The 16,813-nt window shown below is 39.5% G+C and overlaps 1 protein-coding gene across 4 annotated transcripts in view; it reads right to left on the bottom strand.

The window, feature by feature from the left end:
* LOC105194426 (ecdysone-induced protein 74EF) overlaps positions 1–16,813 on the bottom strand; it is a 194,999-nt gene that overhangs the window by 116,271 nt on the left and 61,915 nt on the right. For 3 of the 4 annotated variants that reach the window (XM_039451546.1, XM_039451545.1, XM_039451547.1), the window contains exons 2-4: positions 12,133–12,424; positions 11,558–11,807; positions 11,367–11,468 (exon numbers count right to left, since the gene is read on the bottom strand). In XM_039451546.1, coding sequence (XP_039307480.1) covers positions 11,367–11,468; positions 11,558–11,807; positions 12,133–12,273 — 493 coding nt within the window. In that variant the 5' untranslated portion in view covers positions 12,274–12,424. The remainder of the gene's footprint in view (positions 1–11,366; positions 11,469–11,557; positions 11,808–12,132; positions 12,425–16,813) is intronic. The other variant, XM_039451548.1, reaches the window with a different exon arrangement.

The following is a 16,813-nucleotide window of genomic DNA, read 5'->3' as shown; positions in this document are numbered from 1 at the left end:
GGAGGGAAGGGTGAGAGGGGTCGTGTGGGGTGCGGAGCGTATCGGCGATATGTACCTGCATACGTTATACGGGAGTTTCGTGTACCCCGCACGTACACAAACGCGACGCACGTACGCGCGGAGACAGGGCTCCACAGGTTAGCCTCGGCCCACATCGGCATAACACTTTCACTGACGTAACACCTCACTCTAAACTGTTGCGTTGCCGCCGTACACGTATTTCTTCCCTTCCTCCCTTCCTCTCTCTTCACATGACCGCCCCCGGCGAGCGTGATACCGCGTGATACACACACGCGTGTGTAATCGCGACGCACACGCACACGCACTTTGGCGTCTCCTCGTCATCTCGTCGAATTCGTACGCGAGATTTTTTCTTTTCTCTTTTTTTTTCTTTTCTTCCTTTCTCCCGGAGGCGAAATTTTCGCGCGGGCGTCTACGGAAAAAAACACGAGCTTTATAAAATTTCATGGCTTCATACGGGACGCGAGATCCCAAGGGTAAGGGGGAGACACCCGTGAGACGCATCACGACGCGGGTATCTTGAAGATGGAAACTTGTTCTCTGTTGCTACGCGAGAAGGTACGTCTCACGAGAGATCTCAGTTTGCTAGAAGCTCTCAATTTTTAACTTTGTCTAATATCGCTATTAAACTTCTATTGCGTTTCCCGTGAAAAAAAAGAGCACGTCCGAGAACCGTCTTATTAATAATACAGCAAACATCGCGCGCAAAATATTTGGACGAGATTAGCACAGAATGGAGTCATTACGATGCTACGCAATTGAGATACATAACTGGCTCTTTGAATTTTTTACGTCCTCTTTTTTATCCCTTGGCCGTTAATAACGACACGAAAAAGTCCGTTCTATTATGATACATAATACAGGGATTACGTACTTGCTTTGCTTTAGTGATTTTCGAAGCATTAAAAAAGTTAAATGGTATCGTAAGCTTGACTTAACGGTGAACCCTGAGAATCGTCAAAAACGTCAGTAGCCCGTCAAAACGGTCCCTGGATTCGCAGATTCGTTATTGTATAAAAACACAAAAGAATAATGTTATTCATGCTTGTGCACGTGACAAAGATGAGACGTACTATACAATGCACCTGCCGATGGAAAATCCAGATCATTAGCATTCTGCGGTCGGAGCGAATCGGAAAAAAAGCGGATTATCGGTATATAAAAGATAGCCAGGATTTTCCAGGGGCTATCGGGTCATCGGGTGCACATTTTCGTCGGGTTTCGACGTTCAAAATCGCGACGGTGCCGCCTCCAATCCTCGCGGATTAGTATCGGCGATGCTTATTGACTGTTAGACTCGCGACCCGCACGTTAAATCGAGAGAGGAGGAAAGATAATTCGCGGCGGTCGTACACACCTGACCTACATTCCGCGACGGAGTCAATAATCGGTGAGGCCATTATACGGGGTGTAGCGAAAGCCGCGTACTTCGCATTCGTCGAAAACGATCGAGTGTCGAAGGGCGAACTTCGAGAAGAGCGGGAGTTCGTTTCGACGACACATGAACGATTGAAAATTTAATGGCTCTTGCCGAAGCCGAATTGCGAAACGACACGAATAAATAATAGAAGCTAAGTTTTTCTCCTTCTTTTTTTTTCCTACACCTTTAACCGCTGAACTTGGTTGTGATAGAATCTTGTTTCTCGACAGTGAATTATATATAGAGAGATAGATGTGAATCTCCGAGTGTACAAAAGAGCGTTTCTTAGGAACCTGTAAAATTTCAGATTCATGAAGAAATCTTTGCTCAAGAAGATATCGGAGACTTTCGGCGCACACTATATTTACAGATAATTTTTGACCTCGTACGGTTCGCTTTAATGAATATTACTCGAGATAAAACGTAGGACGAATTATTATGAGGAATAATCGTGATACAGAGCGAATAATTGCAGTTATGACGGCGGAAGCGCGCTTATGAAAGCACCTGCTACCGCCTCAGATCGCGATCTACCGATCTATACCGTGCATCGATCGATCGCTCACTCGCTCGCTCGCTCGCTCGCTCGCTCGCTCGCTCTCGCTAACTGTATAATCATAACCCAATTCCGTAGCATGGCCGAGCATGCATATGCACCTTTTCTACGCGGTGAGTCGTGTATAAGGAAATTCCCGATCTCGCGCCGCGCGACTCTTGCGAAACTGTTTACCTGCCGGCGTATAGGAAACCTCCGAGAATAAAGGAGGCTCTTAAAGCACTATCCACGCGGTAGGTTTTTTTATTTCACGTTGTTTAATTTTCAATTAGATAAATAGAATTTAAGCTGACCAAACAAATCATTAGGCGCAGTTGGAATAATGCTGAAATTTATGCTTTTCTACTGGCTCTACCTTAGTGGGCAATAGGAGTTGTGTGTCCTCGTTTGTCCGCTTATTATCTCCGAGTTAAGACTTTTTCCACTTTTGTTCTCGACTTCTTCCTTTTCTCTCAATTCTGTTCTTTTTTTTTCTTTTTTTTCTTACTTCGATGCTTATTGTCGATTTATTAAAAACTTGAACTCGATTGCCCTCGCGTGTGCTTAGATTATGATAAAATGTGCAAATCTGCGCCGCGATTCGGAAATCCATTCCATGCCTTCGAAGTAGGTAACGTGTCTCTGGGAAGAGAGCCGAGAAATTAGTCCTTGGGCATAACAAATTTCCTCCTCGCTCTTCCCCGCTTTCCGTTTCCTGCCCATGCGTACCACGCATGGTCTCTCTCCCCTGTGAAAAGCAAGCGAATAACGACGAGAGACCGGTGAGACCGCCTCGCGGAAATGCATTTTTACTGAGAAAACACCAGCCAGAAGTCGAGAGACGACGACGACGACGACGGTGGCGACGGTGGCGACGGGTATACGCGCCGCTCGTGGGAATTAAGGTTACCGGCCCGCGCGTCCTTCGAGACTTAATTATTAGCCGAGGCGCACCGGCACGCATTGTCGACTACACCGCGAGTTTTATTTTTAAACGAAAAAGAGGGAAGGAAGCCGAGTATCGACACAATGGACTGAGCCTTGGAGACTTCCGCGAGAGCCCCGATCTCCATCTCGACTTCGTGCGATCTGATAAATGTGACTAGAGTTCCTCGCGATCTCTCCAGCACGCGTTTTCGCCCGAGGTGTCCTTTTTTTTTTATTTGTACGCCCAATAAATAATACACGGAGAAGATAAAATATTACGGTGGACACGCAAAAAGAAAGTCAAAGAAATTTTTTTGCTTTTTATATAATGAGAAGAAAATTTCTTTCGCCGAGAGCGAAAGAAATAAATAAGATATTTGGGAGTATTGCCCATTTATATTTGACATTCAAAGATTTATTTAGTACACTGAGAGAAAAAAATTACTAAACTTTAATAAATATTTCTTCAGTACAGGAATCATTAATGTAATTTAACTATAATTTTTTTTTTATTGAATAAATATTCATGTACCGCGTCAGCAAATATTTCACTGCAAGTATTCAAATAAATTTTTTTCTCGGTGTAAGAGATTATACAACGAACGTTATTGTTCGCGATAGCCGACGAACGTTTCTCGCGGATCGACGTTCTGTCCGTTTGCAAAGTGAAGGCATTGTAATCGTGTCGTAATTATTGCACGCTATTATTACTTAACTGCACAATTCGGCCCTCATTTCCCTGCCGCGCGAAGAAGATAAGATTCGCAGAGCTTTTTATTTGCGTAATAAATAGAACAGCCGTTGTCGCGGCGGCGACACGACGCAGGATGGAAATATCGTTCTTATCGGTCGACTAACATTTCTTCCGATTGTGCGCGACTACGTTGGCGTTGTTGCGAAAAGCAACGAGGCCGATAAAATTTCGAAACGCGTCTCTTCTTTTACGAGCGTGGACGCGCGAACCAATTGCGAATCTGCACGCGCAACTTATTTGCACGATAAATAGAGCAGATAGGCGTATCTTGATGAAAATATACATATGTCCTTATCGGTCCGATTAGCGTTTCTCACGAATTTCCGACCAGGCTGTTTTTAAACACTCGCGCTCTCGATTCCGCGCCGTAAAGAAAGATATATATGTATTCCGGTTACACCGATTTCAAGAATTTCTCAAAGGGGTCGCCGGAAGGGGTGGCAGCCTTTGACAGCCGCCGAAAAAAAAGGGGGGATCGCTGGGGAAGTCCGTAGTGTAAACAACCTCGGCTCCTAAAAACCGACGCATACGACTCCCTAAAAAGCGATACATCACGATATGGGAGGGCCGGCGAGCTGCACGTGTTCCTGTTAACGCGCCTTAACTGCAGCCGGGATCGCTCCCCCAGAGCGTTTTTTGTCAACCCCTTCCGTATGGACTCGCACCCGCTCGTCAACATCAACGGGACGCGGTGAGATCTAAACATTACGCCGCGATGTTTTCGTACGTGTCAGATGACCGATTTTCACCCCGAGCCGTTAATTTCGGAGCAGACTAACAGGACGACGATTCCTTATACGACGAAGGAATTATATAAAAAAAAAAAATAAAAAAAACACGTTTCTGCGCTTAAAATTACATTCTTTCCGCGATCTAAATTCTTTGTCAAACGAAATTGTGTATGCGCGTACATTTTTACAACTTTTCATTGCGCAAAGTTCGCATTGCGTCGAGTCGCGCAAATGGAAAATTAGAAATACGAATGTTTTAATATGCGATGATAGTTTGAATGTTGTTTGTTCATTCAAATGAGCTTTAATGCGGCTCATCAATGTTACCGCGATCCACCGGCAGTGGATCCGCTGGTTCTCATGCTTTACGTAATCCCTTTGATCAACACGACGATTAACCGAAATTGCCGGTGGAGACGGCATCAAACAGAAATGTTATCTGTCGCAACGCGCCGTCGGCAGACGTCGGGCGGAATTGTTGCAGCATGAAAAATCATCTCTCGAAATAAACTGCAGCGCGTTCCAGTTTCCATAGCGACAGCGAGATGTGTGTTTGTGCAGAAAGCGGCCGATTTTCAACAGGTGGTTCCTCGGGTCCGTTCGCTCGCACGGCCTGTTAAGAGTGGATGGCCTTCGAGCTTCGTCAAAGTTACAGGGATTCTATCAGTCCAGCAATCTGCCAGCGCTTATCTTTTATCCTGCGGCACATTTTTACAATTAACTGGAGTAGCGGCGCTACTTCTGTTCAAACTATCTCGTAATGTCGCTTTGTGTAAACAGGAAATATGACAGTCGTACAATATTATCTTTTCTTGTTCAATTTTTTTTTGTTTATATCTTGATAAAATAAAAGGAATGAAATGAAGTAATTTACACGTATGTACAAAATAAATGGACTACACAGAAGTCTATTTTGATAAAAGACAAATTATATTTATAAAAAAATTTATAAAAAAAAATGTCCACGGAAAAAAATAAATTTGATCATACGTCAGATTATAAAGCAATTATTCGTATTAATTCGATGCTTCTACATGGACAAATTTTCTTTTAGAATTTATAGTAGAACAATATGAATTTCGAAAAATTTCACTCAATATAATTTTAATAAAATTTATATTTAAATTTAATCAAACTATTTTACAATATAAGTTCACTACATAAATTTATTACGACAAAAGTTTATTAAAATTCGATTAAATTTTAATAGTACAGTAAAATTCTTCGACATCCACGTTGTCTCACAGCTACCATGATTTTGAGAGTAAATTCTGAGTATTGAGAGAAAATTCTCGCTATGTAAAGATGGCAATTCGAAATAAGATGAGTGGAGAGAAAGAAAGAGCGAAGAGGAGGATCGGTTCTTGCCGTTGGAACGTTGTTTACATCCGCGTGCGAATTCGCGAAAGGAGGGTTACAGGTAATACCGGCGGACTCGACAGAGGGGCCCTGACCTGATTGCAGAAAATGTCAACACTCTCGTTACGCGGCTATGCACTATCACCGCGCACGCACGCACGTACATACATACATACGCGCGCGAATGCGTAAGCGCCGCGGCTTCGCCGCGCGCCGGCTCTTAAAGTGGCCATCTTGAATTCACTTTCAAACGATACGAGAGAAAGAGAGACGGGGAGGAGAGAGGAGAGAAGGAGAGACACAAGTGCGCCTTGTGGCACCGTCGCGGCGTGTGGCAATACGAGGAAGCCGATTACCCAACCGGCCCCGGGATCCCTCGAAGTCCTACTCGTTACACGCGATTCCGTGTAACGCGCCGCTCCGTTGCGTGTCGTTTGAATTTAGAAGCGCGTTTCTTTTTCTTTTTCTTTTTTTTTTCTTCAAGAAGAGAAAAGTTCGAGTATAATTGAGAAAAATGCAAAACGCTCCCCGCAATGTAGCTGTAGAAACACATTTAAATTCAAAATTTATCTGTTCTGCTTCAGATCATCAATAGCTCTCAATATGTATATTTTTTTTTTAAAGAATCGATACTATGAGTGAGAAGAGTGTGGCTCGCTGCTCATAATACGGGCATATCTGTGATGATCGACGAAAGAAAGTTTCTTATTAAATAATTTACTGATGCACGACAGTTTAAATAAATTTATTCAGTCAATCTGACGGTTTAGGAATTATTGGTCCGAGATATTGTTACGTATCACTACTTTTTATGTAGTGATTTTCATCTAAAATATTGCGTAATTATGTGTTGTCGGGATAAATCAGTGAAGAGTGCTCAGAGAGAGAGAGAGAGAGAGAGAAAGTATCGAAATAAATTGTGACGTTCTACGAATGTCCCTCTTCTCGCGAGATGCGGGATCTCCCCTAATGTTAGTAAAAGTTCGCCAGAAAGTAGCAGTTGCATCGCATCGCGAATTCCAGAAAAAGTGTGGCAAGTGCAACGTCGCGTGGGATTTGTTGGCTGCACGCAACCGGCAGCTGTGTAAAACACAACATCGCGGACGAAACCCAGAAAAGCGTAAAAGGTCGAACAGCAGAGAGTGGAATCGCTTGAAAACGAGTTATCGGCTCGAATCAGGAGGGGTCGTTTAAAGTGTGGCTTACCGCGAATCGGGAGAGAGAGGGGAGGGGAGAGAGGGAAGGACGAGCAATTAACATAGAATTACTTAGACCCACTATGTAGTATACTCTCCCTCAGATTCGCAATTTATCCTCGCCCCGTCTGTTCCCACGAGATTACTTAACGCGTGATACTTGGGAAATATAATATCGAACAATTCCTACTGAATGTCCGATAATGATCGACGGAGGAGGGGAAAAAAAACACATTTTTTAACATTCATTAATAGAAAGGCATATTGTGATTACCGTAAATGCGGTGTCTTTAGGTAATGATTTATGAGTAGTTATGGCGAATATCGATCGCCTTCATCATTAATTCCTCAAACGCTCCGCATATTTTACTTGAAGGATCGTTGAAAAAGAAAAGAAATGGAAAAGAGAGAAAGAGAAAGAGAGACACGAGCCTTCAAGAAACATTCGCCAATGCTGTCAAATTCGTGTTATTTAGCAAAACAAGCGCCGTCGTTACGAATGCATCGACCATACTTTACAGCTACCTTAAAACGCTTCAGAATTCATATCGCACATAAGTATCCTAAATATATTAATTAAAGGTCATGCAAAAGATTTTATTCCGTGGGAAGGGAATTAATCAGTCACGTGGCGACCGTGTGTCGAATGAGCGCGAAATCGATACATCGACGGGAGATACATCGACGCAATATCTTTGCAGTGCACCTGTTCTTCTCGCTTAGGCGAGAGGAAGCGGAGAAAGTCGGCGCACGGGGATCTCGGATCTATTTCCGTGGGGCCCCCGACCGGACAGTGACAGACGGAAAGAGGTGGAAGCGGGCGGACGGAGAGAATTTATGTGTTTGGGGAGGGTCAAGGGAACGAGGGTAGAACGACAAGTGCAGTGAACGGGCGGAGGACAGCTGGATGCAGCGGACAGAGAAGACGGGACGAAAGGGGGAATGCCCGGGGGGAGGGGGGAACGGATGCACTTGCGCGTCGCGCGTCGCGCGCGCGTTATCGAGACGAATTCCATTCCCCGGATCGTTTCCGACGGCGAGGGCGCGACGCGGAGGGCCGTTTTCGGGACCCGGGAATCCGCGGCATCCCAAATCCGAGAAGGCTACGATCGGTGGAACCCGGAATCCGTGAAACCGTAGGGGGAACCTACCAGGGTGTAGAATCTTGTAGGCGAGATACAATCCGGGGGATCTCGGAACTTCCGTTACACGATACACCCGCGAAGACTAATATCTGCAGAGAAACGGAGAGTCTCTCCTTGTCGAAGAAAATTTATAATCAATATTAAATCTATATAGGAATTTAGTGTGTACGAGGAATCAAAAATTTCATGATGGAAGCTAAAATGAAAAATAGTAGATCTGAGATTCTGTGTACGGAATCAAAATTCAGAATCTGAAATGAAAAATTAGCGAGAGAGAGAGAGAGAGAGAGAGAGATTTGTTAAATTCAATACTCGTAAGGGAGTAGAAGTTGAAAAATCTGCGAAATTTAAAACAAGGAATTAGGATCCGACGATCTCAAACGGAATCGTACGAAAATCCAAGAGAGACTGGACAGCCATCAGGCCTTCGGTCATCGTTTCGCCCCGATCGCAGTCTAATAAATCGGGAAAGTCGCCTGAAGAAATGTGCATGTTGCAGCGAGCTGATGGTCACTCTCGTAACGGAACGAGCCGAAAGTGAATTATATAGTTACTCGCGTTCCGACGTTTAACGCGAGATTACTTTCTTCTGCCCTACTTTTGTTTTCACGAGCGGCGCTCACCGTCGCATCGCGCCGGCCGTTTCTCGGTCGTCGGAGAGGGGAAAAAGTGACGCGCGGAGACATGACGAAAACGTTAATAAATCGCACGCACCCGCTCGCAAATGAAAATCCGCCCGACACGCGCGCGCGCGGCCGCTCGATCGAGCGTGTAACGATAGAGGAATCGGTGCGAAAAACCACTTTTTGCGCGCGTTACGCACCGAGTGCTCGGTGAAAGTGATGCTTGTGCCGAAGACGCACGTCAGAAAACTAGCGTACACAACATACGCCATGCGCTCGCTTTCCTCCCGCTCGTCTAACGAGTTCACCAGGTATCGCGATCGAAATCTGCCGGATAACACGAGACATCCTTAATAAACTTAATCCGATTAATAACCGCTTTCGCGATGGATACGTAGTTTTTAACACCCACTTGAAATCTCACTTGGCTCATGTGCAAAACATAAATCGTGGACACCTTAATAATAAAGGCAAAAATTTTAATCAGTTCCTGAAATGCATCGTGCTTGATTCATTTTTTTGCAACAGAAATTTTCTAGACGTATCTTCAAAAGTGTAATTTTCCTAACTGTTTCGCATTAAATACGTATGTAACACGTATCAATTCATTCAATCTGTTCTAAACAAAATTGATTTTTCAATGATGTAAATTCTCAATATATAAAAATCATTAACTTCAATTTTTTTCATTTGAGCGCATTATTTAAAATAACTATTTCTCATCATGTAATTTAAGATAATTGATAAATAAAATCTATTTCTTTCATACTCTTATTGTTGTTACAATTAGTATAATTTTATTCTGATGACAAAATTTGGAACGTTTATTGAAAAACAGATTCTATTTTCTTCCTCTCTATTTTTCTTATGAAAAAAACAACATTGAGTGACCAAGCAATCTCGGTTTTCATGAAAAAAATTACTATTGGCGTGAAAAGTAACGGTTTTGCCGCTTTCATAGATTTTAGCTTTTGTTACAATTTGATATGAATTTGATATAACATTGGGGCGCAAGATTTCGAACTGTATTTGTAATAGTTTTGTTAGAAAGTTTCGTTTCTCACTTTCCAACCGCTTTCTAAAAATGTGAAAAGAACAACGATGAGCACCCATTTCAATTCGTGTTCTAACGGCTCGTAATTACTCGTCGCGGCCTGCGGTCAGGACGAAATTGCAAGGCTCCACCTCGTCAAAAGTTCGACAAAACCCACGCGTCGAAATTGACTTGCAAAAAATCTGAATGACGATCTAGTCCCGACCATAAACAATAAAAATTGCTAAACGAAAAAACTGTAAATATTCAATATGTCTTGTTTACTTAAGCTTCATAAGATATTTTCCAACGTTATTATTCTACTTGTATTTTAAAATTTTAAAATCCGCGGATTGCAGAATCTATAAAATCTATCATTTAAAATTTACATATCTCTCGATTTGTAAAATTCAAGAAGATTAGAAAATACAAAAATTACATTTGCTGTAGAATTTAGAATTGATAAAATGTAAAATTTATTTATTTAATCCAAATTCATATCTATGTGTGTATGTTTATTTATTTACAAATCCCGAGCTGTCGTGTATATACATTCTGTGAATTCATGTTTATAAAGTTATTAAGATGCACAGAAATATACACTTGTTGAAATAGAAGTTATATCATTGAAAGTTAAAATTTAATTTACATAATTTCTATATATTTTTTTATATTTGTTAAGTTCTATAAATTTTAAACGTTAAAAAAGTAATAATTCTGACATAGCATTAATTGCTCTTTTAATTATTTTTTTTTAATAAATAAAACAAATTGCACATTTAAGTTGTTAAGTTTATCTTTCAAATATCTACAGATATATTTAAATAGCTATAGCAGAGATACTATCATATTTATCGAAATATTCAGTTAAAGAACTTAAAAGTTATTTTGAGGTCATATTTTATAATTCTTGACAAAATTACTGCAAATATCATTTGTGCTGGCAGTTCTTTTTTTATCATTTAATGTAGTCGATTTATAATAAGACAAAAGATCGTTATCTTAAATATACTTGAAAATAAAGCCACGGTACACACGTCTTGATGTGTATGCAGGTGTGGAGATTCGCTGAGACGTTTTCATTAGTTATGCACGCTGTTCGATAACGATGCGTGAAACGGTACCATTTTTGCGAATGTATCCACGCTCGTCAGCGCGAAGTCGCGAAATAAGCGCGAAACTGTGTTCACGCGCGCGCCACATTACAGCATGACTGTAAATTATAAGAATTGGGCCGCCGCACGCATACATACGAGTGTACGCGTTCCTTTTTTTCTTGAGTCACTGTACGCGAGTCACACACGCGCAATTATCGCTAACGCGGATGTCTACTCGCGATTCGCGGGACCTTGGCCGGTTTTCCTTTCAGCGGTGCGCGTTTTAAATTCCTGGCACGTACGGAAAGCGACTTGATCGATCGAGACATGTTCCAACTTATCGCTCGAAGGTAAAGAAGGTTGTACGTATTACCCGTGACAAAGTTTCCCGCGAATTACCATCCTTACCAACAGCAGCCTTCATGTCGATAAAACAGAAAGTTCGTAGCGTCGGTAAGACAGAAAGTTTGTAGCCTGCTATATCGACGTACGTTAAAGCAAAGATAAACAAAATTAACGACTTACCCTTACTCGTCTCGGGTTGGATGTTCTCCGTCTTGATTTCCGCCCTTGAGGCATAAGGGATGGAAGTTGGAGACGCTTGCGTCGAAGGCGCTGCTAATTTTTCTACACACGTAACATTAAAAACTAATTAGTTATACATCGCAAAAATAAATATTGTCAATATGAATTTAATCACAGCATGCAATTCACACCTGCTAATAGAGGATTCGCGGCGGCGATGTTGTGCCTCTGTCTCTTGTAGGAAGAAGGCATTGTGGTGGAGGTGGGTTGGCTGGTCTCTGCCTCGAGTTCCCGTAGGAAGTCCAGGGGATCGAATAGTTCCTCCCCTGTAACACCGGACATACCCACGCCTTCCCCCGCCGGCACATTTGATGCCGTCGGTGTTTCTAGAGCCAGAGCACTCAACTCCGAAAACTCTACCGGCTGACCCGTGTTGCTCTGCTTAAAACACCGAAATTTCAAAGATTAAGGGACCGATCAATTCTTTGTTGTAATTGTTTCGCTACAGTATATTTGTAATTTGTGTTGTAATGAGTCACAAATTTTATATATTTTCGGATATTTTATGAAATTCAGATTCTTATTTTTTGTAAATATTTTCTAAATCAATTTTATTCGAATCTCTTCAAACTTTTCTCATTTATTTTACAAAATTCAATTTATGTAAATTCTAGATATCATCGCGTGTTCAAGTTTCATGAATACTGTGAAAGTCTTTCTGAATCCTAAATTACAGAATCAAATTCTAAATCCTGTGATTATATACCTGAAGGCATTGGGTTAAATCCATCTTTCCGTCATTGTCAGAGTACCAGAATAGCTCGTCGTCTATGAAGGGCATGTTTGATTCCTCCTTGGGCACGAGGGTGGAGCTTAATGTGGGTGTTTGCGATACGGGGACCGGCATCGGGACCCGTACCCAGCGGCGGGGCCACTTTAGCCACCCCCGCGCCTTCTAACATCTAAAACCACCTCCGAGACTTCCCCGCCTCTTTCGCCTTCCGCCTGTGCCGCACCCAGATGGCTCGGTTGTTCCTTTTCTGCGCGCTATTGTTCACCTGAAAGCAGACTTCATAATTAGCTATTGCGCACCATGAAAATACACGTGATTAATTCTAAAGACAAAATAATTTCTCACGCGTGACGCAAACATGAATATATGCTTCCTTCCTCATTTAAGATATATTGAAGCACATATCTGAAATATATATACATGACGTGCATGCAATGCCGACGTAGCGTATATAAGCGCTTCTAATTTCTCCGTTAAATTAAGATAAGCGATGAGAGAGTTAATTAAGCGCGAAACGGGATCTCTTGCAACAACTTCCGGTGCATCGCATCGCATTCGCACTTTCGTTTGAATTTTAATTTGAACTCGGCTAAAACGTAGCTCGATTACAATGTTACTTTCTCTTGCCGCCCGTGTATGTATACCCGTATGAGCTTACATTCGACGTAATATTATACGCGGAAAAATAGAAAAATACGACTCTCACTCTCTCTCTCTCTCTCATTCGCGCGAGTGTTCCATATTATACAAATATAAAATTATCAATTAAAATGCCTAAATATGGTTAAAATATGATCGAAAGGTCTATGATACCCAAAGATTGCGCTTATGATTCACTAATATGGAATATAGATTGATCAGTGCTCATGAGTTTATTTTGAATTATTGTAACTTATAATGACAATATTCATTCACTTACAAAGTTTCAAAATAAACAATGGACTGTATGTGTGTACTATATACATAAATAAGGTTGGATTGTTAAAAAGTTAATAATTTTTAACTTAACTTACTTGAAATTATTTTAATTTTATTTAATTTTAAATGATTTAATTTTTAACTTTATTTTTTAGAGACATCAAGTTAATTTGTTAACTTTTTCTTAAATAAAAAAATTTCTCTGTATGAAAAAAAATTATAAAAGAAAGAATACATTCGCACATAAAAAATGTTTCTTTGTTATTTCATTCAAATTAATTTACAAATTAATTTGCATAATAAAACTTTAAATTTATTTGATGATCCATATTATAATGGTTTTGAGTTATTAACCTAATTTTGAAAATTTACGAATTTCTAATTTAATATGAATGTTTTTCAAAATAATTTTTAATTTAACTTAATTTAATCTTTACATTACGTTTGTGTTCTTGTAACTTTTAACGTAACTATATAAATTAACTTTATAAGATATTGACTCTATTTGATTTAGTTAAAAAAAATATATTAACTTACACAACCTTATATATAAATATATATAAGTTGCTTTCTAAATATATATTATAGATACCATATTAAATTGATTTTTAAAAATACATTAATCTAACGGAAACTGTTTTCATGTATATTTTTCGCATTTAAAGAAAACGTACGCAGGAATATGAGTAAAAATAGGAAATGTTTACTACAAGAACAGAGAATCTTTCTTTAAAAAAAAAAGTTCCGTTCTAAGGAGGAAGTAGATCGATCGCTCGCGAGGAGGTTGTCTGTTCGCGCGCGACGAGCGACGCTGATGATTCGTGACTAATTCGCATAATGCCATCGCCAAGAGAAAGAGGGGCGCGGACAATTTCCATGAAAGTGAAAACAGCGAGAACTTTCTTTCTGGCTTCACGTAGTGCTGTTTCACTTCCTGTGCGCGTAACCTCGCGCTCTCCTGCCGCCGTCGCAGCCGCTGCGTTTCTATGCAGCTTCTACCCGGCGCGGCGCTGCTTTTACGTAACCCGCAGCCGCGAAAGAAAGTTTCCGCGGGTAGAGGTTAACATCCTCCTCTCCTGTCTAACGACTAATGCTGTCGCGATTGATTACCGAAGCGCAATCAACGTTTCCGATCGAGAACGCCGACGCGGCGACGTAAACGTGCGTTTCGTGCAAAATTTTTTCGGAATTTGCGTGGTCACCCATCTCCAGACGGGGGCGTTGCGATATACGATCCAGTGCAGAGCGCATAATTGTAATAGGCGTCAATAATTTTTTAAATGTATAAAAACACAAAAATGATCTCTCAGTCAGGGGTGTTTAAGACGATCGCAACACCACCGTCTCCAGACGATAATAATTTAATAACTTTATGTAAACAACACAAAAACCATTAAAAAAAACTATTTAGGTTGGATAAGTTAATATATTTTTTTATCTTAATTAAGTTAAAATAAATGGTCTATGAAAGTAATTTTGTTATGTTAAAAGTTACATGAATAATTTTATTACACACAAAAAAAATGAAATCTTAATTCACGTACATTTTTATTATTGAATACTATTCATTTAAGTATGAAATGCTCTCTTCAATTACAACTGTTCACTTGCATCAATAATAAATATATTTGTGCAAAGTATGTTTCATTCGTAAGATAGTATTCTTGTTTCTAATATCATATTGTTCTCAAGCTCAATCACATTATTTGAAAGTTAGTTATTCTTAGATTAAGAATTACATATTTGAAAGTGTGCTCGACTTATATTCAAAGCTCACTTGTTTCACGTTCACGGACAACAATGTGCATAACGACCCAATGGATCCCACTATCAAGCAAGATGATTCATCTTCTATTCAAAAACAAGTTTGGTTATTGGTAATAAAAATAAAGCAGTTAGCAGAAGTAAAAATTACTGGCGTTGTGTTTTCGTTTCTTCCATCAGTAGAAACAGTAGACGATCCCAAATAGTCCGAAACGTCATAATGATTTTCAGATTTAAAATTGCGAACATTTCAACGTTACCGCAAGCTTGCAGTAACATTGTAGAAATCTTATTTAAAAACTCCTTTCTTTTTTCTCCTTTCATTTTTCATTATTTTATATCTTTTCTTTTTTACATCCAACGTTTTATAATATCTATTCGTCTATTACGTGTAATTTTTTTTCTGAAAGACAGAAAAAAAAATATTTTAATAAATAAATCTTTATTTCTGTATCAAATTTCAAAATATTACACCTAATCCAGCGGTTATTAAAAATGTCTATTAATTCTTTTATGTATATTCGCTCTTTTCTTTTTCTTTTATTCTTCATTTTCAACTCTTTCTTTCGTTTCTTTGTTTTTCCTTCTTTTAAAATTTTTAACTTTGGTAAAAAGTTAATAAGTTAAAGTTTATGTGTTTCAAAAATAACTAGTTAAAGTTAAAAATTAAATCATTTAAAAGTAACTAAGTTAAGTTAAAAGTTATTAACTTTATTGTTTAACTTTTAATTTTTTAATTACCCAACCCTGCAAATAACTTACGAGAATTTGTAACGCGGTGCGATGCAAGATCTCTTTAAAAGTTGTTTATCAAGGGATGGTAGCCTCGCGCAGCGAAAGAGTGCACGCCGTTTCAGTTAAATGCCCCACTCGGGTTGTTGACCGCGCACGGTCCCGACAGGCGGCACGCCACGTGCCGTCTAGGTCGACCTCCCCACTCTTCTCGGTCATTCAACTTGCCCAAGACGCACGTGAGTCTGTCCGTCGGTCGAGGAGAGTGGGGTTAAAAATTAAATGATTTAATTTTTAACTTTATCTGATTATTTTTAAAACATTAACTTTTTACCCAAGTTAAAAATTTATTTCTGTAATGTTACTACCAGCTTGCGGTAATGTTGAAATGTCGGCAATTTCAAACCTGAAAATCTGTATGACGTTTCGGACATTTGTGATCGTCTACTGGTTTTACTGGTAGAAGAAACGAAACGCAATGCCAGTAATTTTCACTTCTGCCAACTGCATTGTTTTTATTAGTAATAACTAAACCCATTTTCAAAAAGACTTCAATAATTATGAAATAAGTGAGGATACTTTCGTAAATGAAATATTATATTCACAGAGCATGCCTCCAAAATGTGATTCAAACTTTCAAAGATAAGTAAAATGTTCAGCTTGTCCTACCTATGTCCATAATTAACATACGATCGACTTTGTTACAGCGATAAAGAAACGCCGGTTGCCTGTATGTGCACACAGGTGGATCTGCCGCAGTAAATCTGCTACCAACAAACAACATGAGTGAAATATGCAATAAATCCGCCGCAGTAGACCCGCCCGCATTGAAAAAAAAATATTCCTAATACAAGTATATTTAATGTTAAATGGACGCAATTCTATTCTTTAAATAAAGTAAAATTTGTTTTTAATTAAGAATATCTTTTCGCTTTTTGTTTTAAGAATAATTTATTCTTAATCAAAGATTATTCTTGGCGCTATTCTAAGCATAAAATATTCTTAGATTAAAACATTTATGTATTTTTTTAAGAATTCATTTGTTTTTGTTTTTGTAGTTAAAATAAAAAATTAAATTATTTAAAATGAACCAAGTTGAGTTAAAAGCTAAAAATTATTAACTTTTTAATTTTCAACTTTTTAACTAGTTACTATTCAACTATTGAAATATACGTATAATTAAACTGCAGCACATTTTAAAAGTATAAGTGAATTGTAGCTGCTCTAAAGTTAAATGCAA

The sequence above is a fragment of the Solenopsis invicta genome, chromosome 7, assembly GCF_016802725.1.
Source record: "Solenopsis invicta isolate M01_SB chromosome 7, UNIL_Sinv_3.0, whole genome shotgun sequence".
Classification (NCBI taxonomy): domain Eukaryota; kingdom Metazoa; phylum Arthropoda; class Insecta; order Hymenoptera; family Formicidae; genus Solenopsis; species Solenopsis invicta.
This window is presented reverse-complemented; position numbering and strand designations above follow the sequence as displayed.